The sequence below is a fragment of the Temnothorax longispinosus genome, chromosome 5 (genome assembly GCF_030848805.1).
Source record: "Temnothorax longispinosus isolate EJ_2023e chromosome 5, Tlon_JGU_v1, whole genome shotgun sequence".
Taxonomy (NCBI): domain Eukaryota; kingdom Metazoa; phylum Arthropoda; class Insecta; order Hymenoptera; family Formicidae; genus Temnothorax; species Temnothorax longispinosus.
In genome coordinates this window covers 12237147-12264659 of record NC_092362.1, presented here as the reverse complement: position 1 = coordinate 12264659, position 27513 = coordinate 12237147, and the positions used below count along the sequence as shown (strand labels likewise).

The following is a 27513-nucleotide window of genomic DNA, read 5'->3' as shown; positions in this document are numbered from 1 at the left end:
CCCGAGCGCAAACTAGAGCGAACGACCCATTGTACGAGCGAGGTCAGAATAGAACGCGTGACATTGGAACCGGTGGCTAGGCCATCCCTTCCATCGTTAAACTCTGCACGCAGCGGCGGTCAATCGCAGCGGCCCAGACACCAGATCAGGAGCAGGGCATGGCGGATCCGTCTGACGAGCGGAACCAGCGGACCAACCAGGACGCTGACAACATGGAGGACTGCAGCTTCGAGTCGATCGCGAGCACGCAGATCCTTTCACCCATTCCCGAGGCACTGGCAGAGGCAATAATACTGTCGGAGGGCCTAACCCGCTGAACATGGCGAGGCACAGAAGAGACTGACACAGCCCGCTGGACACGGCGAGGCACAGCAGGTGACGAGCCAACCAGAAGTGACAGGCGAGGTCGAGGAGACACCGGGCCCCCAAGGCCAATCACAGGCGGCGGATGCATAAGTTCCGTGCGCTGACATTATATTTAACCTTTGATAATTATTTACTTTTAAAACAGCATGTGCATTGCGCTAGTCCAAGAGAGACTTATTATTTTACGTAAAAACGAGAGATTTATTTTATGTTTATTTTAAACTTTTTATTATGCATGTGTTAGTTGTAAGAACACACGAGATTACAGATAATATTTTATTCACACAAACACACGATACTTACCCCAAAAAACAATTATTCCACCAATCCCAGTCAACCTGGAAAACGAAATACTTAATAATAAACGCGATAGCATTTTGAGCCATAGCAGGCCAAGTTGAAACAAAGTCAATTTTAACATAAAAATAGATTCAGGAAAAGACCCAATCACAGGCCAGTATTACCAAATGGATTCAGATAAGTTCAGAATTCTAGTTTTATCGTTTATATTCGTATTGTTTGCGATATCAATCATTTACATACTATTACTAGCGTATTCTAACGTTGCGAAAGCAGAACCTTACTACCTACCGTAAAACATTAATATTCACAAGATGAAGCTAAAAGAGTACCTAGTAGTCACCCTAATTATTTTTATTCCTCTCATAATTAACTTTCCGGACGTACAAACCGTCATCATGATATTCATCCTTTACACACTTTACATTTTACTACTGAGCCTCGAGATCAATCCGCGATTGGTACCCGAGGAGCGTTGAACCGTTTTACAAAGATTTAGCATGTTTTGCATGATTCGTGCCAAAAGGCATCACCGAGGACCAATGACGTCCATACGAGCGAGTTTTACATTCATTTAATAAGTTACAGTAGTTTTGACAGTTTCGACAGAATGTCGAGTTGTAACGACCAATGGGATGCGACCCGGTCGATTTTACATAGAATTTTATTATTTTTGATCGATTCGATAATTTCAGATACTTTAGATAGTTTGAGAGCCAATAGGATTGATTTCTGGCATTTTAATATTATTTTACATATTTTCCGATTCATTTATGATTTTGCAAGGCCTTCAGTCAATGAGAGCGCATCGCGCGACTTTCCACCACAAGAGCATCTGAACGACCAATGAGAGGCGAGCATGGCTCGAAACAGCAAGATTCGTTTAATAACGCGATATTTACATTGTATAATTGATTTTATGTTTTTCAGTGTCGAAACAATTAGATTTAACGATTTTTTATTGTATGCGATACTTATGTTATACTTACCGTTCGGATACTTACCGACGACACTTTCCAATCCATTGATTGGGCGAGACGATCCCACGAAGTCCCGGTACCTGAAAGAAAAGGAGAATTGACTTGCCGCGAACTTGCACGTTGTGCAAATTGCGACGGCTGGCATTGATTGCCGCATCGCGAGCGACGAAGCGAGAGCCCTTGTCCGCCGTTCAATCAGAATGCAGTATCTCACATCTCTGAGCCAACAAAACCGGCTTAGTGAGCTCTGATTTGTCAACAGACGAGGGGATCGTGTCGCCTCCGCCAATCAGCGACACGAAACACTGACTGCGACAGCGCGCGCTCTAGTATAACACCGCGCGCGCCAAAAACATCGGCTCTACGCCTGCGCAAGCCCCAAAGTGGGAGAACACGACCCGTTCCTCCCGGACAGTTCTTCGCGATATTTCGAGGCGTCAACACGTGTAACGGTTGCGCGCAACAACTTGATTCCGTGGGGCTTATCCCGTGATCGCTTACGATAAATGCAAGTTATTATAATATTCGGGATAATATCGGAGCGCGCTGAAGCATTCGGCATAACGCATTAACACCATCAGACGGCAGGTGCGCAAATGGGCGTGCCAAATCAGGAGTGGGGATCCAGCCTGACCGGCCGGAAGGCCCAGCGAGACCGATGGATCGAGGAGTCCGCTGGGAGATTTCGACGAGTGCGGTGGTAGACGGTCTTTCTGACCTCAGCCGAGATTCTCTTAACCGAACCAGGGGACATACCCGCGTACGGCGCGTCAGTCCGTAGCTACGTCTGTAACCACGCGTGATTATCTTTATAAGACGCGAGGCGTATCCAACATGTCAAAAGCAACCGTAAATCGAATAATTGTCACAAAGTCGGGAAAATCTGAATCATTGTACCTGAAACATAAAAGGAAATTAAATAAATACCTTTCATTGAAATAGAGTCACGATTATTTCAAAGATTCCCACGATAAAGTCCAAGAACGCTTGAACGGCTTACCGGTTTCCTAAAATACTTACCTGTCGGCGATTCATAATTACACACTGCTACGGGGAGATCCAGAGGCAGTCCAGCGAAGGTCCAGCGACATAATCGGCGGTGCACAGCTGCAGTCCAGAGAAGGTCCGAAGCGCGAGGTCCAGCGACGATCTACGATCCGGCGGCGAGGGAGATCCTGCAACAGAAAGCAAAGGGGAATTAGCGGGGGCAAAATAAGGTCAAAATCGGCAAAATTTATATCTTTCTCGGTTTGTAAAGACGAAAATCGAGTGGCGACCGTGAGAAATAAACGTAATATTGAATTCACTGCGTGAAACCACGTATGATTGATGATCTCTAGTATACTGTCTGGTCACAGTAGTTTAAGACGCGAAGCGAGACATTTTCGAACGTTTTGAAGGGTCATTGTAACGAACTTGCCGTGAACGCTGCAATTTCGGGAAAGAACCGGTTAAACGCCGTAACGATTGCCTGCCTGGCGCACGGAAGGCCAAAAAGCCGCACCGAATTCTGAATTCATTGTTCACGCCACTCTGACACGCTTGGCTCTAAAACACCGTGACCGCCGGGGCACGAAGCCCTCGGGGCACGCGCTCCGCCTAACCGAGTAAGTAAGGAAACGATGAAAGTAGTGGTATTTCACCGGCGATGTTGCCATCTCCCACTTATGCTACACCTCTCATGTCTCCTTGCAGTGCCAGACTAGAGTCAAGCTCAACAGGGTCTTCTTTCGCCGCTAATTTTTCCAAGCCCGTTTCCTTGGCAGTTCATTTTGAATTCTGTATCCAATTTGAAGCGACGCTCAAGTGCGCGAAATCGGTTTAAAGCTAATTGACGCGTGCCAAAAAAAACAAGGTTTATCCTTCGTGAAAGGATACAACACTACAAAGCGACCAGACACATCGCGACGAGTGTTCCGCGCAAATAGTTCCTCGCAACGTTTATCTTCCTGTGAATACGGCGGAGCTTTAGGGATCTCGTCTAATTGCCAGAATCGGCTAAGAGAGGCATCCAAAGAATCGAGAGTCAGAAACGAATGTGTAGACTGAGATGCTTGCGTCGACACTGAGCCAACCAGAACCCAGCCAAAAATAGAGTTAAAGGCGTCTGGTTCACCTTTCCTTCCTACACGACGACCATCCCGAAGCAGCGAGGCAAAGCTATCTGCGCCGATTAAGATGTCTACGGGGACAGGTCGGTGATACTGCGGATCCGGAAGTTTTAATTCCTGTAGATGTTTCCACGCCTTGGTTCAATCTGACTACCCGGTAACTGGGCGGAGATGCGCGGAAGAACCGTAGATTGACATGCGCGTGTTACTGTTGCCCTGTGGTTGAATCACGACTGAGGTGTTACCCCGGGTGACAGCTGCCTTCGTATCATTCACCGCTAAGACTATGGTACGACCCTTGGTTCGTCCGAACCCGCCCTTTTGCATGCAGTTTTTTGAAATAAAATTCAGTTCACTGGCACTATCTAAAAGAATGCGAACAGGGAAGGGATTTTCGTGGACGTCGAGAGCTTCGGCCTGCACCGTTGACAGTAATACGGTCGAACTCGATTTCGCAACGCTAGCCATGGTGACGAGGGGCTCGTTATTTGGTAGCGACGAACTCTTGTCGACTGCCGATTCGGAAAAGGCTCCGGTATCCGCGGGGATACCCGCTGAACCCGAGTTCCGTTCGAAATGCAACAGCGTATAATGCTTAGCCTGGCACGACCGACACGTCCCCGTCGATGGACAGTTGTTAGTGCCATGACCCGCGCGAAGGCAATTAAAGCACAAATTCGCAGTTTTCGCCGTGGAGTAACTTTCCCCAGGGGATAGTTTCAGGAATCGAGTGCACTTGAAAACGAGATGTTGTTCTTTGCACACCGGACACTCGGCGGTTCGAGTTGCGAGCGATGAAGCCGACGCGGAATTTTTCGGCGAAGACGACTGCGATTTGAGCAACATGTTCGAGGGGCCCGACACGGACGCGAGGACCCGGCAGTGATCTGAGAAGAACCTTGTAAGTTGCGCGTATTTTGGTATTTCCTCTGCCCGGTTTGGATTCAAACTTCTCGCGAAGCGAACGGGGTAGTTTTTCTAGCAAGAATTTGAGGTAGTCCCAAGAGTTCGTGTGAAATCCTAACAGGTTCAATGCCCGCGTATTCTCGGTAAATGTGTCCAACAGCGTACGCAAAGGGGCGGCCGACTCCGTCTTTAAGGGCTTGGCGTTCAGCATCAAATCCACGTGGTAATCCGTTAAAACTCGTCTGTTCTGATATCGCGAAATCAGGGCGTCATAAGCTATTGCGTAGTTATTAGCGGAGAGAGGGGAGGTTCTTCACGACGTTGAGCGCTTCCCCTTTCAATGAGGCTACCAGATATTGGTACTTCTCCATGGAGGAGATGCTCCGGTTCTCGTGAATGGAAACGTTGAATAAAACGATGAACGAAGGCCAAAGCGCGAGATCTCCCGAGAATTCCGGAAGTGAGATTTTGGGCAGTCGGATAGACGACGTTTAGACCGGGGCCTGAGCGGCCGCGGCGGCCGCTCGGTCGGCGCCTACAAACTTCTCATAACGCCCGATTACCCCGAAGCGCATTGTATCGAATTTTTTACGAATTGCGTCTTCCGCGATAAACTCCTCGTCTGAGGCATCTTGGATTATTTTGAAGTGAGCCGCCTCAAAATCCTTAACCAATCCAGCCACGGTAGGGTATCTGACGAGGAAATTTGGCTTCTGCGCGACATTGTCCGCGGCGAGCATTCCCTTATGAAAATGTGCCCTTCATTGCCATTAAAAAATGCCATTGAATTCCCATTGTTCCAGACGCAATGGAAATGAAGGCATTTTTGCCAAAGATAAAAAGTTCCACACAAAATCCCATTAGTATTGCCACTGGTTTTGCCGTTGGTATTGCCGTTGGTATTGCCATTGGTATTGCCATTAGTATTGCCATTGGTATTAACACTGGCAATACCAATGGGATTTTGTGTGGAAATTTTTATCTTTGGCAAAAATGCCTTCATTTCCATTGCGTCTGGTAAACAATGGAAATTCAATGACATTTTAATAAATGGTACTATTTTGTCTTTAATATAAATATGCCTTCATTTCCCATTGCCTTTGGTTCAACGGACACAGTCTATATATATATAATAATAGTAAAGCACGATCTTTCATTGAATATTTAAGCGTATTTAGAAAGTGGACTTTTAGACTTTTTTTCGGAAGATTTTAAAAAGTTATTTAATAAACTCTTGAAATGTTCTAACTTAATTGATTAATATCATTTACAAAATTTTAAAACGTATAAAATAAAAAAAGTCTAAGACACTATAAATCTTATAAGCTCAAATGTTTTGTTATCTGACATCAGATTTTTTGAAATGTTTTCTGATTTTTTAATTCGGGTCAAAATTTTGGATTTCAAAAATTTATAACAAAATTTAAGCAAATACAATAACATAAAAAATCATGGGACAATTAAATCGGAACTGGTCAAGATCAAAACGTTTGCCGAGTTGGCAATATATATATAATGCCTCATATATGTAAGGAACTGAATGTTTATTGCGATCTGGATCCAATATTGTAATACTGTCATGGTATCCACATTATAAAAGCTCGTCGTTTAAAAAAATATATATATATACGAACTATTTATGACAAGTTTCGCGTGTGTATAAAAAATAGTCTCGTATGTAACTAACAATACTATAGAATTGTTATAATTCTGTTATCAAAGATTAATAAAATTACAGGAAAATAAAATAAAATCAAAATAACTGATTATAAACAAAATAAACACTAAATAAAAACAAAATAATAAAATCAAAATGTAAAGGAAAAACTTAAGTTCCGATGATGTACTGGATCATCAATTCAGAATAACATATGTCCCGCTGATCATATTACTGTGCTTGATCCTGATCTAGTACTTTCTTCTTGACCGACTTTCCAGTATTTGGTTTTCCGGATTTCTTGAATCCGACGCCGTTCAGTTTTTGAGCTTCATATTTCAATTTGCCTTTCATCGCATTTTTTATCTCCGTCTCTGTTGACCCTTGAATCTGCTGCTGTACGTAATCTGTAAAAACATTGGCATTTTGTAATACAAACCTGACAATTAATTATGTCATCAGAATCAGTTATTTTTTATTTGATTTCTATATACGCATACATAATAGATGTCTAATATATAAAAACAGAATATATGTATATAGAATGGATTACCAATGATGGCTCGGGTTTTCAACGGATCGAGTTGTTTCTTCTCTCGAACCTCGCCGCATTTGTTCCGACTTTTGTGCATATTTGCAATTTTTCCTGTAAGAGACAATTCAGCCATCTCCGATTGCGAGAATATTACAGTCATCAAGTCTGTTATTAACTTTGAAACTTTTGACGGGTGGCAGTTTTGCAACGTCTTTTTCGAGACGAGTACCCCGCCGAAGCTGATGCATTTCACTTGTTCCTAATATAATAGAATACAATTAAAAACTGCTAATGTAAAAGTGGAGGATGATATCCAAATAAAATATTTTATAACATAAGTATAAAGGTTACGTTTAGCTGAAGTGATTGCGATGTGAAGTAGGATTGGATTAGTCACATTCTCAATTGCGACTTCGGTTTTGATTACCATATTTGAAAGAGCTATGGCATTATTTTCCGTCTCTGTTGCATCAATGGTACTACTATTACTGACGATCTCCAAAGGGTCATCAAGAAGCTCAGCAAAAATTGTTATGTTTTCTTTATTGTCAGTTTCTGTTCCATCGACTTCCATACTCAAATTATCTATATGAAACGAGGATTTTGATCCTTTCTCAATCAATAAATTGTTATTTTTTGGTCCAGCACTCGAAGGTTTATAGGTTACAGTGTCAAGATGCTTTGCGAGTTCTTTCTTGGCAGTTCGTATCATAGTTAATATACTATGTGCGATCTTCGACATTCCAATAATATCTGAAACAAATCCAGTTATATGTGGTTAATATAATGCAACTATACATCCGCATGTTTGTGATATTTATGAATGTAGTATATCGACTGATCTTTTTCGCAAGATCGTATCTCGATTTTACGCAGTTTAATTTTTTGAAGATTATCTGGTTATTACTGTTAAAAGATACGAGGAAATTTCGACAACTATAATTCATTTTTGGTAAACCATTTCAAGATACGATGTAGACACTATTGGCTTCGAGGTTTCCAGAATAAGCGTTTAAGCAGAAAAACGGAAATTGCGTAAAATCGAAATACGACCTTGCGAAAGAGATCAGTCGATATACAAGCAAGGAATCAATGAATGTTTACTTACGAGGCGAAGTAGCATTCATCTCGGACAACTGCCTATTTTGCTTCTGCAGAAATTTGTTATGCTTCTGCAACTTCGCAATCTCTTGTTTGAAGTTAATTACATCACTTTTATCAGTCGTCGATGGAAACGATGAAGATGCTTGCACGTGGTGCAACAGCTCTTGTTGAGCCTTCTCCAAGGATTCGATTTTTTTCGTTTTTAGATCAATTTGTTTATTCTCTCGTTTTTTCACTGGTTTATTCTTTTCTTTTTCAAGATTCCTCTTGTTCAACGTTCGTCGTGGTGCCATGATTCGATCTAATTTAATCACGATTTTATATATTTTTTTATATAGGATTATTAGTAACACTCGATCGTATTCTAGGATGATATATCGTCGTTCTCGCTATTTCTGCAGCACTCGCGTTCACGTCTGATGTTTACGTTCAACGTTCTACTCTCCCCCGAGCTGCGTGGCGTCACGCGATCGCCTCATGGCTGCGTTCGGAAACGTTACCCGAGCGCACACGAGCACACTCCCCCTCTCCTTCTATCTCAGCAAGTTAGAAGGAGAAGGGAATAACACACTCGAGTGACGCTTCCGAACGCAGCCCGTGCGTATATACATACATATTAAACATAGCCGCGTCGCGCACGCGCACACCATCAGACTTCGCGTGTTTATTTAAATTCGCTACACAACGAATTTTGCAGTGCAAAGTGCATACTTAAAAATTATGAATCCGGGAAAACGGTATCGAAAGTATTTATTCGAAGATGGTACTCCTGTTCCAAAGAGAACAATAGGAAGACGTCGAAATGATGAGATGGCGAGAACTGATAATAATGAACGATCGAACGAGAGCAATAACGATGATGATATAAGAATCGACGAGAATACAAATGCGAATTCACCAGCTGCATCGCTATCAGGTTATTAATTATTATTTCCAGCGAAAAATACTTATAATCTCGAACTTTATATATTTGTATCTAGAACGAATTATTTCATTGCGAACATATGTCATATCTAGATGTACGAATTTCTGAGAATGAGCAAAGTGATGTTTCAACCGATGAATTATTCACCCTTCACTCAAGCTCTGCATCTTCGACAGAAGATGTAGACGTAATAACAATTGAAGAAGTATTCTTACATCAAATAGATAATGATACCAATCAAGCTAACGATATTAATCCTGAAAATCTGGTACGTCATGCGACATATGAGAGTCTTTATTAAATGCAAATGCAACAAACAAATGCGAATAATATCAAATATTTTTTTTCTAGAGAGATGAAACACCAATATATGAGGGAGCACGTATTAACCGAGCTGAAAGTGAAGCTCTCATTATGGCATTTATCCTAAATCAATCTCTTTCAGAAAATGGACTTGAGCATCTTTTGCAGCTATTGAATTGTCACATGCCCATTACGATATATAGCTCGAAATTTAAGTTTCTGCAAAACTTTCCCGTGATTCCTGCAAGAAAACACTTCTTCTGTAAAGACTGCGAAGATTTGACTTTGGGAACAGCAATGAAGTATTATGTACATGTAAGACCAATAATGTTAAGAAAGAATTAATTGCTAATAACAAATATTTCTTAACACTACCGATAAAAGAAAAATTGAAAGATCTCCTGAATAATCCAGAACTAAATGCTCAGTTGAATGTGACAAAAAACAACACAAGCGATGTAACGTCAGGACGATTGTATCGTAAACTAGAGGAAAATGGTATCATTAACGAACATGATATTACCCTCCAGTTTAATACGGATGGTGTCAAGGTATTTAAATCCACAAACTCATCGATGTGGCCTTTGTTTGTGTCGATAAACGAGCTTTCCCTTCAAACTCGGCGTGATAACACTATTTTGGCAGGACTTTTTATTGGCAATGGCACACCAAGGATGGATGTATTTTTAAAACCATTTATAGCCGAGTTAAAGGAATTACACAGTACGGGTCTCGTTATAACACCGAATGGAAACGACGTGATTGTCCGTGTTCACGCTATAGTTTCTCCTGTCGACTCCGTTGCAAGGTGTAAATTAACATATTCTTCGTAATTCAATGGCGAATATGGGTGTCTGTGGTGTCTAAATAAAGGTTATCGCATCCCCAAAGGCAAGGGACACTGTCGAGTTTACATGCCTTTCTTGGGAGTTCCAAGAACGGAAGAGCAAGTATTGAAAGATGCTGAAACTGCGGTTGTGACGAAAAAATCAGTGCATGGTATTAAAGGTTTCTCGCCGTTAATAGAAATACCGATTTTCGATATTGTCAAATCTTTTACGCCCGATTATATGCACGCTGGTCTCCTGGGTGTTGTTTCGATGATTTTCGGATTGCTCTTTGATCCTGCTTATTCTAAAGAACCTTGGTCTTTAAGTAGATGTTTACAGGTACTTTCAAAAAAACTAGAAAAAATAAAACCTGTTTCAGAAGTAACGAGACTTCCTTCTTCGCTACTTACACGCGGTTTGTTCAAAGCTTCCGAATGGAGGTACATCTTATTATACTATTCTCTCCCCATCTTTAGCAAAGTGATGGAAAAAAAATATCTGGAACACTGGTTTTTACTTGTATATGGTTTCCGAAAACTCTTACAAAATAAGATAACGGAATCGGATATATGTAAAGCACAGGATTGCCTGAACAAATTCGTAAAATTTATGGGACCATTGTACAGCGTTGAGCATTTGTCATTTAATACTCACTTGTTATTGCATATGGCAGACAGCGTACGCGATTGGGGAGCTCTATGGGCTACTTCCACATTTCCGTTCGAACATTGCAACGGGATTTTAACAAGGTCTTTTAATGGCACGCGATCGGTTCTTCTCCAAATTTACTCTTCATATGAGCGTACAAGCATTTTAACCAAATTGAGTAAACATGTTTTTACAGAAAACTCATGTCAACCAGCTTATCAGTTATTTTATAATCTTCTGGAAAACCGAAAAACTGTTAAAAACGTTATCCAAAAATGCGCTCTAACCCTCCTCGGTAGAGGAAATCAAGAGAATGCAAACAATTATGACAGAAATGCAATAGAATTAACACTACCCAAATTAGATCATAATGATTTTAATTTATTTAGTTACAACCGCTTTATCTTTAAAGGGACTTTTTATTGCGGCCAGGCCTGCAAAAAAATATTAAGACGAGACAATTCAGTAGTTCAACTAATAGATGATCGATACATGGAGATTAATAGAGTCTTGAACGTAAGAACAAATAACAACGGCAGCTATTTTTTAATGTATGGAAATGAGTTAGTGATAAGTAATGAGTTCGAAATCGCGGATGAAGCATTAGGCGTATCTTCGTCCGATTTTATACAGACGATCAAAAGAGGAGATATAATGTATTATTTAATCGATAGTATTAAGCAAAAATGTTTGCGAATGACGGTAGATGATATAATGTATGTTACACCACTTGCAAATAGCTTTGAGCGAGACTAATAAATATTTTGCTGAATACATATATTGAAAATAATAACCTTCCGATATTGTATATACATGCATATATGTACATATATATTTACTCGTGAAATGAGACGTTTCGCGCGATGACCAATCAACCGGGTGCTAGCGCGACGAAAACCGGCTCACTCTTCGCTTCACGTGAACGGAAGAGTGATTTGAGATGTTTCATGCGGCGACCAATCGAACGGGTGCGGCTCGCGATAAAACAGTACGGACTTCGCGCAATTACTTTCGAGAACACTCCCTAGATGTTAATTGCCACGAACGCCCGGCTCGACTTTCTCCTTAGAGAGGCAGAAACCGAAGAGGGCGCGGATCGATATCAATCATCCTTCGTCCCGATAGGAGACTCGGCGGGGGTCGTTGCCTTGCGAAGAACGAATCACATCGATCCACGATGTAAGGAGACGAATCACATCGATCCGCGATGTAACTTGTTGCGCGGTGTACGCGAATTAGGAAACGCGTGCGCGTTTTACAATCGCGCGTCAAAACGGTAGGCGCGACAACTGGGTAATCTCGGGCGAATTTGTGTCAAACCCGAGGGTTGTGTGTGCTCGCGCCAGGGGCGTTCGCTGTCGCGACAGCGCCTCATTGTACCGACTTTACCTTAATCATAAACACATACACATACACAGATCCTATAATATTAATCTGACATTAATCCTATTAATTGTAAAAATAAGAATTTTTATTTGATATTTGCTTATATTTTAATTTAAGTAGTTGTTTATTGTTTTGTGACATACTGATATATACCGCGCATACCAAAAGTTCCTGAACGGCCAATTATCTTAGAAAGTATTGGTTTTTTGGAAAAATGGTTCAGATAAAAGTTAAAGAATTCAAAGGGGCTCAATAAACGATCTTATTAGATTTTGGATCAGGAGTCTGTATTGGGCTCAGTAGGGCCGAAAGTTAAATTTTTCAAATGAAAACTCCCATTTTTTATTGTATCATTCTTTTCTACTAATTAATTTGAACAACTTTGGCTGAAACATTTTTTTATTTTGCTTAATACTTTTTGAGATATTCAAGGAAAACTTGGTAACTTTTTCAATATTTAGCTTACGATGTCTCAATAACGGTTTGTCGGAAAGAAAAGTGATACAATACCTTTTGAGTTGATTTGGTCTCAAGAATATTCTGTTGCAATAGTAACTTTTTTAAATACTTGTGTAGACAGCTCCTTAGAGCTTTCATGTATATGTTACGGGAAATTTGATTAATTCGGTAATTATACATAATGGCCGGGCAATATAGATAATTCTCGCTTCTTTCGGTACATTTGAATAATAAAAGCAAAAATGTTCAAATTAATCAAACTGACCGGTCATTATGCATAATGCCCACAGACAAATGGGAAATGTGATTAACATATTAAAATATCTTTCTCAAGAGAATGGCAGTCTGTCTATAATTTCAACTTTCTTACTTACAATGAGTTCGTGCACTAAAATATTTTATATTTCGTGTTTAAGAGTATTTTTATAATACTTTCTCTTTTCTCAAACGTTTCCTTTTACCTGCATCTTAGAAATAATCTCGCCAGGTTGAAAGACCAGGTGGGTAAGAAAGATTCGAAAGCCCTACCTGTACCATCAAACGGAGTCGCAATGTGGTAGAGGCGTAAATTATCTATGTTAAAATCAGATGACTAATGGATTTACTTACAGAGCAATTGCAGACCAGAATATCGCATTGTAACAACAAACTTCACGGTTCGAAACGTCGCGAATGAGTGAGGCATAGGTGGGAAGGTTAACATAATAGAGACTGGTGTATAAACCAGAGGAGGAGATAAACTCTCGCATAAAGTTGTTCTAAATTTTAGACAGTCTCTCGATCACATTTAAATACGCGTCCGGTAAACTCTCCGCATCGGTCTGTAAATTCAAACCGTTCGCCTGCCTTTTTATGCATATCATCTCCGAAATCAAACGTTTATAACCATAGGATTCACTATCTAAGATTTCAACGCTATTCCAATCGAAATCATGATTCCATTCTAATCTGTGTTCAGTTATGACAGAGTGATTCGGAGTACTCCAATTAATATGATTACGATGCTCCTTGATTCTTGTTTGCAATTGCCTACTCGTTTGGCCCACATAAGAAGCGTCGCAATCATTACAATTCACCTTATAAACCACGTTACATTTATTCGACCGTGGGAGACTATCCTTGTGCGCCTTGATGAATGTACGCATCTTATTTAAGCTGTTATAAGACAGTCTCACTTCAAATCCCTTGTGGTGTTCCTAAGCTTTTCAGTAATCGTCGGGACGTACGGTAACGTGAAAAAAGGAGTAACTTTCTCTTCATTCTGTCTCACATTCGTATTCGAGTCTCTGTTAAACAGAAACTTAAGACGTTCGCGCAAAATTCTAAAGATGAATTCCAATGGGTAACAATTATTGAGTAAGATTTCAATGACCAGTCTGAGATTTTTAGCATGCAAGGACGGATGTGACAACAAAAATGCCCTATCTATTAGGCCGTTTGATTTCGGAGATGATATGCATAAAAAGGCAGGCGAACGGTTTGAATTTACAGACCGATGCGGAGAGTTTACCGGACGCGTATTTAAATGTGATCGAGAGACTGTCTAAAATTTAGAACAACTTTATGCGAGAGTTTATCCCCTCCTCTGGTTTATACACCAGTCTCTATGATCTTATGTTAACCTTCCCACCTATGCCTCACTCATTTGCGACGTTTCGAACCGTGAAGTTTGTTGTTACAATGCGATATTCCGGTCTGCAATTGCTCTGTAAGTAAATCCATTAGTCATCTAATTTTAACATAGATAATTTACGCCTCTACCACATTGCGACTGTCACGTCTGACGGTATAATCACCGCTATATTCCAGCCGCATAAATTTTTCGATTTCCATCCTAATTGCACAGCACCTGAAAACAATATAAGAATAAATAATCACACCTTAACCTAACTGTCACAACACTCAGCTGATGCGAGCACGCGTTCTTAAAGTAGTAGACACAAGCCTAGAGAACATGGCTGCCTTAAGGTACCCTTTCAAGCTTAAGCCCCATTTTCATGAATCACACTATAAACTTTTGGACAATTGCTTGTTAAAACTTCCCAGAATCACTAAAATTGATCGTAAATAAATATTACAAGCTTTATGAGATCCTTTATGCAATATAAATTCAATTCAACACACGAATAAATATATGTTCCATAAGAATAAACTCAGAAAATTAAAATAAAATATAAATAAATTAATTAAAAGTAGATTATTCATAAGAACATAACCTTTTGTGCCTAAAGAACATTATCATACTAAAATAATAATTATCTCATTAGCATTTTTTCAAACATGATTGTTATAAACAATTTAATTATATTATTAACAAACCTAGCTAATATGACTACTGGAACTATCACAAAAAGTCAAATAACTTTTGTTATAAATCATTGTTGGATCTCTCAAAATAAACTAATTAACAATAAAATTTATCATAAAAATATTATTAAAGATGATGAATAAAATCACTGCAAACACTCATCAGAGCATGTCAAGTAACCTCACAAAAACCCCCATATCATATCTCTTCTTAATTCCGAGATATAATTAAAAATTATGGAAATCCATAAAACACAGAAATTTTAAACAACCTAAAATAATGCCCTTAATTGTCTGAACACAACAAAAGAAACCCCATCTTTTTATCTCTTACCGTTCTCGAGTTATAAATTATTAAAGTTTCACGTCCGCCATTTTGAATTTCCTACCCTTTAGACTTACAAAGACCAAATCACTTTTACATTAATATTTTAGTCTTTTATACATTTTAAGACCGAAAAATTTCATTTCTGAACAAAAATTTTGACACTTAATTATTATGATAAAAATAGAATCTCTCATATTCCTAAACACCAGTAACGTTAACGCCGATTTTCTATTTAAATTAATTAAATTAATAAACGAGATTGAAAATTTGGAACGTTTGTTCATGGAACGTTTGTCCCATGAAAGACGAGGATAGTTTAATACCAGTTCACAGAGAGAAAGACAAGGATAGCCGCATAGATTCGTAATAAATTAAAATAAAATAGAAAACGAATAGTTTGAAATGAGAACAATATAAACGTTTATAAGGAATAATCACTAGAACCGATCAATGAAAAAACATTTACTATATAATTATTCAAAATTGTAACTTACTTTTATAAACAATCATAAACAAATTACTGACCATGTCAATAAATATTTTTAACTTATACTCAGATCGTATATAACAACTTTTATATAAGTCAAAATTTCGTTACTCCATTAATGAAAGCTACATAAAAATCCAAAGGAAAAACCACCCGGTATAAAATATATGTCCCCAAAAGTTACCAATAACATAGTATTGCATATTCGTATTTGGTTAATTTAAAGGACATCGGAATTCAGATTTTAATATCCAGTAAACGACAATGATTAAAAATCCTTTTTTATATACCCTGAAAACATAAACCTTTTCCCCTAAAAATAATATATAAAGCATAATTTTCACTAAACTCCTATACTTAATTAATCGTAAAAATACATACCTCTGTTTGTGCAACAACACTCTGAAATATATAGTAACAAAAGCTCGTTCTGATACATATAAATTTCGACCGCACAAATAAACTCTGCATCAGTACACCTACGAAAAATAATAATAACTTTTATTTCTGCAATTGTTTATTTACGAAATATTTATAACAATAAAATAAAGAGTGCTCATAAACGAGATGATATTAGAAATTCAAAACCTCTTAAACAAAGAGAACATAACAATATCAATATGCGAATTAAAAAGTACCAATTTATTTAATTAATAATTTGTTATTAACAAACACGTGTATTAACAATAAAATTTTTCAATGCTATATTATACTTTAGTGAAAGTCCTACAATAAGTTTCCTATACACTCCCATCAAATTCCCAACCATTCGCGAGATATAAAAATAATAAAAATCTTATTATATATAAACAATTTAATTTCATTTATTTCCTGTACTAATGAGAACGCTGACCATTTCCATCCGCACGATATGTTATTAACAAGATATTAGAAACATCATTACCACTACTAACATCACTTTTATCAATATTATTATTAACAATATATATATATATATATTTACTAAAATTAGTATAAATATCGAGCGTCAAGCGCCGAAGCGTTACTCACGAACCTGAGAAAGATAAAATTGTATTATGCGTAGCATAAGGAACACGAATCCGAGCGAGATGCGAGTATTGTACGATCTGAAAGAGAGAAAGAGAGAGTCGGATATACTATAGTAACTGTTAGACGAAGAGAGCAATATCTTTTATACTTTAGACATGCTAATAATGACTTTAATTGTACTATTGAATTATTCTACTCTATGTAAAGTATGTCTGAAGAAACTTAAATAATATTTAACATATATTTGCACATTTTAAAATTCAAATATTAAATATTTCTTTATGATAAAAGTCATATTGAAATTTAATAATGAAAGAAAGTATTGCTCTCAATACAAACCGTTGTTAGAGTAGAGAATAAAAATGGAATTCAGACGAGTCACCTGTATGACTCATTCGAGTGAATCTAGTCTTCGCATAGACCATATATGGACATGTCAAAGCAGAGAGCAACGCATGACCATATAAGGTAATGAATTTCAAGACACCACCCTATGACTCATTGCTGGCAAGCGAGCCACACCACTAGAAGTAGACTCACATCCGCTAGACAACGCCTTATGACTCATTGTAACGAGGTGTGGTCACCTCCCACTACCGTTTCCAAAATTGTATAAAAGCGGAATCTTTCACCCTCTCGACGGAGAGTGTGGAATGAGCCAGGAAAGGTCACATATCTTATACTTGTTCCATCCTCCCACATAAACCACTTGTATCGTAAAAGTTCTACAATTAATATCATACTCTTTTATATCAAAAGAAAGATAAAGATTATTGAATTACCTACCTTCGACGGATCCAAGGAGCCATAATCTACATCGCCGACCAACAACTAATTATCCTGGGGTTTTACCTCCTTAACTGCAAGAAGAACCCATAAAAATTGATTTCGACGGAGACGTTCTGCCGGATCGAGCCACCTCGCATCACCCAGGACGTCACACGACTCCGTTTGATGGTACAGGTAGGGCTTTCGAATCTTTCTTACCCACCTGGTCTTTCAACCTGGCGAGATTATTTCTAAGATGCGAGGGATGCGGAGCGAGTGTTTACCGGCGTATCTGGAATTTCGGCAACGGTACATCCATAGAATTTCAATCCTTGTTTTTTTAAATTTTGACTGCGTTTTTTATACTTTGTTCGTCTATTGACTACGCCTTATACTCGACTTCTTTTTTATTTTCTTTGTTAATCTTCGTATTTGACTTTATGTAACTTTTAACGCTGAAGAGGACACGAATAATGTGTCGAAACGTACGTTAATATATATATATTTATTTTATAAATTGTTTGCGCTTTGATTACCGCGCTTGGCTCTAATTGCCTCTCCTATTCACATTGCGTTAATATATATTGATATATGTTGTAGAGACGATTAGAAGTGATTTACAGAAATAATCAAGTGGAGGACGACATTGCTTGTGGTTGTAAACCCATGTGGCATCTTGTTTCGCGCGAAAAGTGTATGCGTGAAGACAGTAGGTTCCGCCCCCCTGCGGGGGGCTCCACAACTTTTAAACTAGACACATAGTGTGCCTTCAAAGTACATGCGTGGGCTTTCCACGCGTGGAAAGTTGTAAACCCATGTGGCACCTCGTTTCGCGTGGAAAGTGTATGCGTGGAGGTAATAGGTTCCGCTCCTCTGCGGGGGCTCCACTATTATTAAACTAGACACATAGTGTGCCTTCAAAGTCCGTAAAAGGGATTTTTCTTCGCGTAAACGGGATTTTGTAGTAACTTACGATAATTTACTCCGCGTAAACGAGTAAATTATTGTAAATTGTAAGTCACACTCGCGTAAACGTAGTATGTGTCAGATATACAGAGGTTACGTTGCTCGCAAGATCAGCTGCGAGCTCAATGGGAACCATGAAAAGAGTAGAGATTGCGCCTCTCTGATTATTTAGGACTCTAAGCTATACCTTTGTCGGCAACTTTGTCGCTGTCGCTATCGCTATCGCTATCGCTATCGCCTATTGTGCGAAGGGTTTCAGATTACCGGGAAAATCAACTCAAATAAGGTGATTTATTAAAATGACCATTTAGCATTAGGAAATATGCATAATGACCGGGAAATTTGATTAATTCTTCTCTATTAATCATTTTGACCGAACAAATAGGGAATTATGCATATTAACCGGCCATTATGTATAATTTTCAATTTTTCATATTTTCCGTAATATATACACAAATAACTATGCAAATAACTATATATTTATATATACATAAAAATATAGATATGATTACCTGAACATGCATTTTTCTTTTCTTTATCTCTAATAAAGTCTTTTGCTTGGTCGTCATATGATTCGTCGTCTATATTACTTTCCGTTGATGATTCGCTACTTGCATGTTAGTCATTTTCTTGAACAGCTTCCAGGTATTGGGAAATTTGCAATATATCTCTGATTGCTAATAGCTGTCAATAATGATCCTTGTAAATCTTTTCAGAATGCCCCATAAATGTGGAAGATCCGATACTTCCATATCATTAAGATTTAGTTGTATACAGTATGTTGCAATATGCTTTCGCAACACTGTATCACGTAAAGTATTAGACTGAATTGCATTACATTCGCCTGAGAATTTACGCATTAAAATAAAAGCTCTGAGATATTTGTACTTTTGTTTGTTATACCCAGGCGATCCGAAAACATAAGAATTTTTTTCGGGTACGTTAGATTCCTTTCGATATTTTAAAATCAAATTAACGCATTCAAATAAATAGTTTGATTACAAAACGGGCACCGTACGTCTCAATTTACCTCTTATACAGAATCTGATATATTTGTTAGCAACCGTTCTTTTGATAATAATGATTTGTAAAGATCGCTTTACATGTTTTTATTAACTCTTTCATAATTTTTAAAATCTTCGATAAGAATGCGTTCAATTTCTTGTGCTCGTCATCTGTTAAACACTTGTATAGAGATCAGTGTTACTTCTGCCAAAGAAAGCCAAGTGCAATACGAAAAAGATTGTTGTAATGCATTAAAAGCTTCAACCCGTTTTTTCTCTAAATAACTATATAATTTTTTGATGTCTTCCACTGATGGCAAATTGATTTTTTGTGACTCCTTTGAATCAATTGCGTTTCAATGACGGTTCTATTAACACTTGTTGTTATATCAACAGTTAATAATTTTAAGAAATCTTTAACTTGTTTCTTTTTTTCCATGTCTTTCTTCTTTATACACTCAGTAAATAAACAGATTTCCAATATATTTAATTAATTAAAGTTGATAAGTTTGCCGCACAACTGCAGGAGCATCATATACTTTTTCTTTATTATTATATCTTGCGACTTTATTGATTGCTGTGATACAATCATCATACTTGGATGATAGACCGATGTAAAGTTTTCTACATTTTTATTTCTTTTAATGCCAAGAGAAAGCGACCAAGGATACGTAATTTAGCACAAATCATGTCGTGTTGGTGTTGCGGTTTGTATTTCATGCACAGTTTATTTGCATACAAAATGAGTAGTTCGTCAAATCTGATAGCAGATGTAACATTGTCTTCTCTCAAAACAGGAAATACTTTTGTTCTTAATACATCACTTACCGATGGGTGTAATCAACAAGTAACTCGTCTACCCATAATCATAACGCAACGATTCTTTTTAAAATTGTTCCCAAACAACGTCGAGTGTGGTGACGTATTGTTGATTTTGCAAAGTGAGCTTTGCATTTTGCACAAGCAGTATAATCTGTTGCGATCTTGTTATATTTTTCATTAGGACGTCTACACACAATAAGTTGTCCGTTATTTACTTCAGAGTTTGTATTAAATTTGAAATTGCCATTTTTCCGCAAAATATCGATAATTTTCCTACTTTCTTGATTCTTCTTGGGTAAGATAGCAAATTTTTTTACCTCCGGTTCATTTTTATGTACCATTTCCAAATGGCGTACTAATTGAGTTTGTAATTGGCCACAGAAAATGCAATAGTTTTGTTTCACACTTTTTAGATTAGATGATTCAACATACATAACTTCGTTGTTGCATACTGGTACATTGTTGTTAATTTGCGAGGCATCTAAACTTGATGCTGACGATGGAGTTATACTTAACGCTGATTTGTGTTTTTTTTTTTGCAATTTATTATTCAGTACATTTTGTTCATCTTTTGATCCACTTTCTTCATGTGGCAATTCATTATCTAATATACTCTGTTCATCTTCTGAAGGAAGATATTCTGCATCGCTACGTAGAATAGAACATTACAGGAATACAACACCAATGGCCTTAATCTTTCTGAACTCACCCTGTAGTCTCTCAGACTGACAAAACACAAAATTAATTTTTCTTCCTTTGTATTCACGTTATAGCGCCTAAGCGTTTGGGGTAGTTTTCTAATTTCACATTTTTTTTTTTTTTTAATTAAAATATATTCTCAACTTTAATAAAAATCCAAAGTTTACATTCATCAAGATTAAACTTTTAATATTCTATTTTTATCATATAAAAATCAGTCTTACAGACCATGGATGGTGTCTGTGAAGTTGGCATATCATTTTCCAGCAGATCAAAAATAAAAGGCAGTTCTTGTCGCATGCAGTCGAGTTCTATAGTTCCTGATACTTTTTAGTAATAGTTCTGGTGATTTTACCCAAAAAACAGTCGATCGAAAAAATGATCTGCTAACTTCCCGTAGCAGATCATTTTCTAGCAAATCAAAAATAAAAAAGAGTTTTTGTCGCATGCAGTCGAGTTCTATAGTTCTTGATACTTTTTAATAATAGTTCTGTTGATTTTGCCAAAAAAAGTCCATTGAAAAAATTATCTGTTAATTTTCCGAAATCTCAGAGTTCCGGTTTATTTAAAATATTTTTCGAATAGTTCTGATCATACTGAAGCATTTTCTAAAGAGTTCCCGACATTAGCAATGTTGTACGATTGTTTAAAAAATTAATACCGCTCGAAAACAGAGTATTTAGAGAAAATAGGGTGATATGCTGTACGAAATGTCGCAGTTCCGATTTATCTAAAATATTTTCCGAATAGTTCTGAACATACTAAAGCATTTTCTAAAGAATTCCCGACATTAGCAATGTTGTACGATTGTTTAAAAAATTAATACCGCCCAAAAACCGAGTACTAGAGAGAATAGTGTGATATGCTGTACAAAATGTTGCAGTTCCGGTTTATCTAAAATATTTTTCGAATAGTTCTGAACGTACTAAAGCATTTTCTAAAAAGTTCCCGACCCTGGCAATGATTGTTTTCAAGCGGTATTAATTTTTTAAACAATCATACAACATTGCCAGGGTCGGGAACTTTTTAGAAAATGCTTTAGTATGTTCAGAACTATTCGAGAAATATTTTAGATAAACCGGAACTGCGACATTTCGTACAGCATATCACCCTATTCTCTCTAAATACTCGGTTTTCGAGCGGTATTAATTTTTTAAACAATCATACGACATTGCCAGGGTCGGGAACTCTTTAGAAAATGCTTTAGTATGTTTAGAACTATTTGAGAAATATTTTAGATAAACCAGAACTGCGACATTTCGTATAGCATATCACCCTATTCTCCCTAAATACTCGGTTTTCGAGCGGTATTAATTTTTTAAACAATCATACGACATTGCCAGGATCGGGAACTCTTTGGAAAACGCTTTAGTATGTTCAGAATTATTCGAAAAATATTTTAGATAAACCGGAACTGCGACATTTCGTACAGCATATCACACTATTCTCTCTAAGTACTCGGTTTTTGGGCGGTATTAATTTTTTAAACAATCGTACAACATTGCTAATGTCGAGAACTCTTTAGAAAATGCTTTAGTATGTTCAGAACTATTCGAAAAATATTTTAGATAAACCGGAACTGCGACATTTCGTACAGCATATCACCCTATTCTCTCTAAATACTCTGTTTTCGAGCGGTATTAATTTTTTAAACAATCGTACAACATTGCTGATGTCGGGAACTTTTTAGAAAATGCTTCAGTATGCTCAGAACTATTCGAAAAATATTTTAAATAAACCGGAACTCCGAGATTTTGGAAAATTAGCAGATAATTTTTTTAATGGATTTTTTTTGGCAAAATCAACAGAACTATTATTAAAAAGTATCAAAAACTATAGAACTCGACTGCATGCGACAAAAACTCTTTTTTATTTTTGATTTGCTAGAAAATGATCTGCTACGGGAAGTTAGCAGATCATTTTTTCGATCGACTGTTTTTTGGGTAAAATCACCAGAACTATTACTAAAAAGTATCAGGAACTATAGAACTCGACTGCATGCGACAAGAACTGCCTTTTATTTTTGATCTGCTGGAAAATGATATGCCAACTTCACAGACACCCATGGATGAGTCTATATAGAAAACAGGATGAGTTCAAAAAGGTTTGCCTTAATACGTGTTATAAATATAAAAATACTATATTTTTGTTTCATCAACTGCCTCGTATAATTTTTAAGATATTGTGTAATATTGAAAATTACATGTTTGTACTCCTATTATCTTCTCTACAATTCTTTACGTGTACTTGTGGAATGTATTATATACTGAGCGTACCAAAAGCTTTGGAACGGTCAATTATCTCAGAAAGTATTGGTTTATTGGAAAAATGTTTTAGATAAAAGTTTTAGGGTCCAAAGAGGGCCAATAGACGATCTTATTAGATTTTGGATCAGGGTCCCCAGTAGGGCTCAAGTGAAATTTTTGAAATAAAAACTCCTATTTTTTATTGTATCATCCTTTTCTCCTAATAAATTTGAATAACTTTTGTCTGAATCATTTTTTTATTTGCCCAATACTTTTTAAGATATTCAAGGAAAACTTGGTAACTTTCAATATTTAGCTTATGATGTCTCAATAACTGTTTATCGGAGAGAAAAGTAATACAGGACTTTTTGAGTTGATTTGGTCTCAAGAATATTCTGTTGCAATAGTGATTTTTTTTAAATACTTATGTATATGTTACGGGAAATATGAAAAATTGAAAATTATACATAATGGCCGGCTAATATGCATAATTCCCAATTTGTTCGGTCAAAACAATTAATAGAGAAGAATTAATCAAATTTCCCGGTCATTATGCATATTTCCCAATGCTAAATGGTCATTTTAATAAATCACCTTATTTGAGTTGATTTTCCCGGCAATCTGAAGCCCCTTGCACAATAGGCGATAGCGATAGCGATAGCGACAGCGACAAAGGTATAGCTTAGAATCCTAAATAATCAGAAAGACGCAATCTCTACCCCCTTCATGGTTCCCATTGAGCCCGCAGCTAATCTTGCGAGCAACGTAACCTCTGTATATCTGACACATACTACGTTTACGCGAGTGTGACTTACAATAATTCACTCGTTTACGCGGAGTAAATTATCGCGGAGTAAGTTACTACAAAATTCCGTTTACGCGAAGAAAAATCCCTTTTACGGACTTTGAAGGCATACTATGTGTCTAGTTTAATAATAGTGGAGCCCCCGCAGAGGAGAGGAACCTACTACCTCCACGCATACACTTTCCACGCGAAACGAGGTGCCACATGAGTTTACAACTTTCCACGCTTGGAAAGCCCACACATGTACTTTGAAGGCACACTATGTGTCTAGTTTAAAAGTTGTGGAGCCCCCCGCAGGGGGGCGGAACCTACTGTCTCCCCGCATACACTTTTCGCGCGAAACGAGATGCCACATAGGTTTACAACCACAAGCAATGTCGTCCTCCACTTGATTATTTCTGTAAATCACTTCTAATCGTCCCTACAACATATATCAGTATATATTGTTGCGCTCGCCGCACGGAAGCGCCCGTCTCGCTCTCACACGCACTCGCGCAGGCACACCGCACTCCCGGTCTCGCAAAATGAAGCAGACTCGTATTAGGAAAAGAAGTAATTTATTAGCAAGATACAGCTCGGCTCGCGAAACGTCGGCTGTCAAGCTCTGCTCGAAATCTGAAGAGCGACCATAGAAAACAAGCCGGTTGTCAAGGGACGATCTTCGATTTCAGCTCGTGCAAAGGATGTCTCAGCGCGGATGCAATACTGCCCCCTTCTTCGAGATTGTCGTCCCGATAATTCTGGAGGGCAGTTTTCAGAAGACACGGCTCTTCTTCGGCGCCGACTCCAGGGCATCAGGTCGGCTTTCTGCCCTACTCCGAGCTGCTGCTACGGGTTACCGGGCGCCGATCCTTTCCCAGCCCAATCCGCCCGAAGTTCCGGACTCGCATCTTCTTCGCAGACTCCAGGGCACCAGGTCGGCTTCCTGCCCTCCCCGAGCTACTGCTACGGGTTACCGGGCGCCGATCTTTACCGGGCCCAATCCGCTCAGCTCCGAATACGACGTCCTCTTCCTAGCCGGTACCAGAAGAGGTTCCCATTCGGCACTTCCAGAGGAAACTTGCCAGGTTCCCCTTTGCCGACTCCAAGGCAACCCTCTTCCAGCTTCTCCTTTGCAGGGGCTCCGCCTCAGGGTCCGCACGCGAAGTCATCGTCCTTCTCGGCCGTCGTCCGATCGTCGCCGCTCTTTTTTTTAATCTTTGGACAAGAGGGGGGAAGCTTCCCGTGGACCCAGCGCCCTGCAGGCGCTTGGGGTATAAGCTCAAGCTTATAGCCTAAATCAGTGCAAACATCTCTATCTCCCGCGTTCGCAACTTGCGACCCCAAAAGTCTCCGGTAGCTCTTAACCCAGAAGGACTTAGCTGGTTAAGACGCAGGAGCTCCTCTGCCTGCCGTAGTAATAACGTCGCACAGTGGGGTATTTCGCCTAAAACGTGGCCATAAGTAAGAAAATTGAAACCATAAACAAAACATGTTATGTACATACAATTAATAGAAAACATATCCATATGTACGTTTCTGATACATATTTGTCATTTTTATTGTTGCTGTTATTGTTATTATTTATCAAAGTTTAATCCGTTTATAGCTTTATGTAAGATACGTTGTCACTTCGTATTACAATATATCTCACAATTGAAAGTTTCCCAGATCATTCCAGCATGAAAACGATGTCTCCAGGTATTTTAATTATATATTTATATAAATAGTTAAGTTTTACTTCTTATTTTTATAACAAGTAGTACATTGTTTTAATTTGATGTAAACTTCTTACTAAAACATCAGAGATTTTTTAATATTTATTATTGCTCCCGGCTATGAATTTTTTTTGTTATTTAATACGTTTATTTGCCTATAATATCGTGAAAGAAAATATTGCGCTTTCGTGTGCCTTTTAAAATTATTTAATATTTTATAACTTGAGTCCAACCGAAATCGAAACCAAAACTTTCATGGAAATCCTAGAAAAACCATATGTATGCACGCTCACATATATGTATATACTATACACTTTTTCTTTATAAATATTATAACATTTAATTATTAAAATAATAATTACACATATTATTACAGTCCTACTATTACAATCCTATTGAGTTCGACCGAAACCGAAAACCGAAACTTGGCCTAAAGCCCGACCGAAATTACAGATTGTGATAATAGAATTGTGTGATAATGTGTGTAATTATTATTTTAATAATTAAATATGATATCTTACGAAGACGCATTCTCCAGCTTCAGGAAAATTGCAGCTGGTGTTCCGCAAGGCAGTGTACTGGGACTGATCCTGTATCTACTCTACACTGCCGATATTTCTAAATGTCAAGGTACAAGGATAGCCACTTACGCTGACGACACTTCGGCGACAATTTTGGCGACTGGAACTGATACGCGATATGCTACTAATAAGCTCCAACGCGCTGTCAATGAGATTACGGACTGGGCTAAACGGTGGCGTATCAAGTTCAATGAAAGCAAATCACAGCATATCAATTTCACCAACAGACAGGAGTCCCCACTTCCAATTACTCTTAATCAACAGCGCGTACCTTATGCTAATACAGCGAAATATCTTGGCATGACACTCGATGCTAAGCTTCGTTGGAAGGAGCATATCCTGATCAAGATTAAACAACTAAAGTCTATTAAAAGGAAGTTATATTGGATGATAGGGCGGCAATCCAAACTGTCTATCCATAACAAACTCATGTTATTCAAACAAATCATAAAACCGGTTTGGACCTATGGCATACAGCTTTGGGGCTGTAGCAAAGCGTCGAATATCAATAATATACAGATCTTTCTAAACAAAGTACTGCGCGATTGTCAATGCCCGCTGGTACATGAGAAACGCAGATATTAGAAAAGATCTCAACATTACTACTGTTGAAGAAGAAATTACCAAGGCAGCTAGGAGACATGAACTACGCCTGGCAAATCACCGAAACATCGAAGCTGTACGACTACCAAACATCAGAGGACAGCTGAGACGACTTAAGACGACTAAGCCTACTGACTTATTCCAACGAAGAACCAATGCGTGTAGTCCAGCCACGTTACATTAAGTGGAACTGTGTCAGGTGTTTGCATGTTATCGTGAGATGACGAGCATACTGAATCTCTCAAACTCTCAAAGGAAAGTCATAAAACGGTCAAGAATGACTGGTTTGATTTTAGTATGTCTACCCAGACAACTTAAAAAAAATTAAATATGATATCTATTAAAAAATAGTATATACGTGCGCGCGTATTATACATATGGCATTTTTAGGATTCCATAAAAGTTTCGGTTTCATCAATTTTGGTCGGATTCCATTTATAATTTTCTTTACAATTTTGTTTTATTAAACCAGTTTTCATGATTATATATTTTTCTTTTTCTCTAGGATCGGACTTAACAAAATTAAATATTTTAAGAAGAGATTTATTTGAAATATTAGAACAATCTAACAATATCAAATTAGAAAGTAAAATTAAATATCTTAAAAATGATATTATTAAACGTACATGTTGTCCTGTAGTATCCAGTCTTCCTGATTTACATAAGAGACTTTCACGTT

The 27513-nt window shown here is 38.0% G+C and overlaps 1 protein-coding gene across 1 annotated transcript; it reads right to left on the bottom strand.

The window, feature by feature from the left end:
• Nucleotides 1-6118: 6118 nt before the first annotated feature.
• LOC139813651 (uncharacterized) lies at nt 6119-11319 on the bottom strand. Its single transcript, XM_071779254.1, has 4 exons — nt 7964-11319; nt 7207-7608; nt 6874-7114; nt 6119-6727 (listed from the first exon to the last, which is right to left on the bottom strand). The coding sequence occupies exons 1-3, from the start codon at nt 8250-8252 to the stop codon at nt 6981-6983; spliced, it is 825 nt and encodes a 274-aa protein (XP_071635355.1). The 5' UTR covers nt 8253-11319; the 3' UTR covers nt 6119-6727; nt 6874-6980.
• Nucleotides 11320-27513: the final 16194 nt, after the last annotated feature.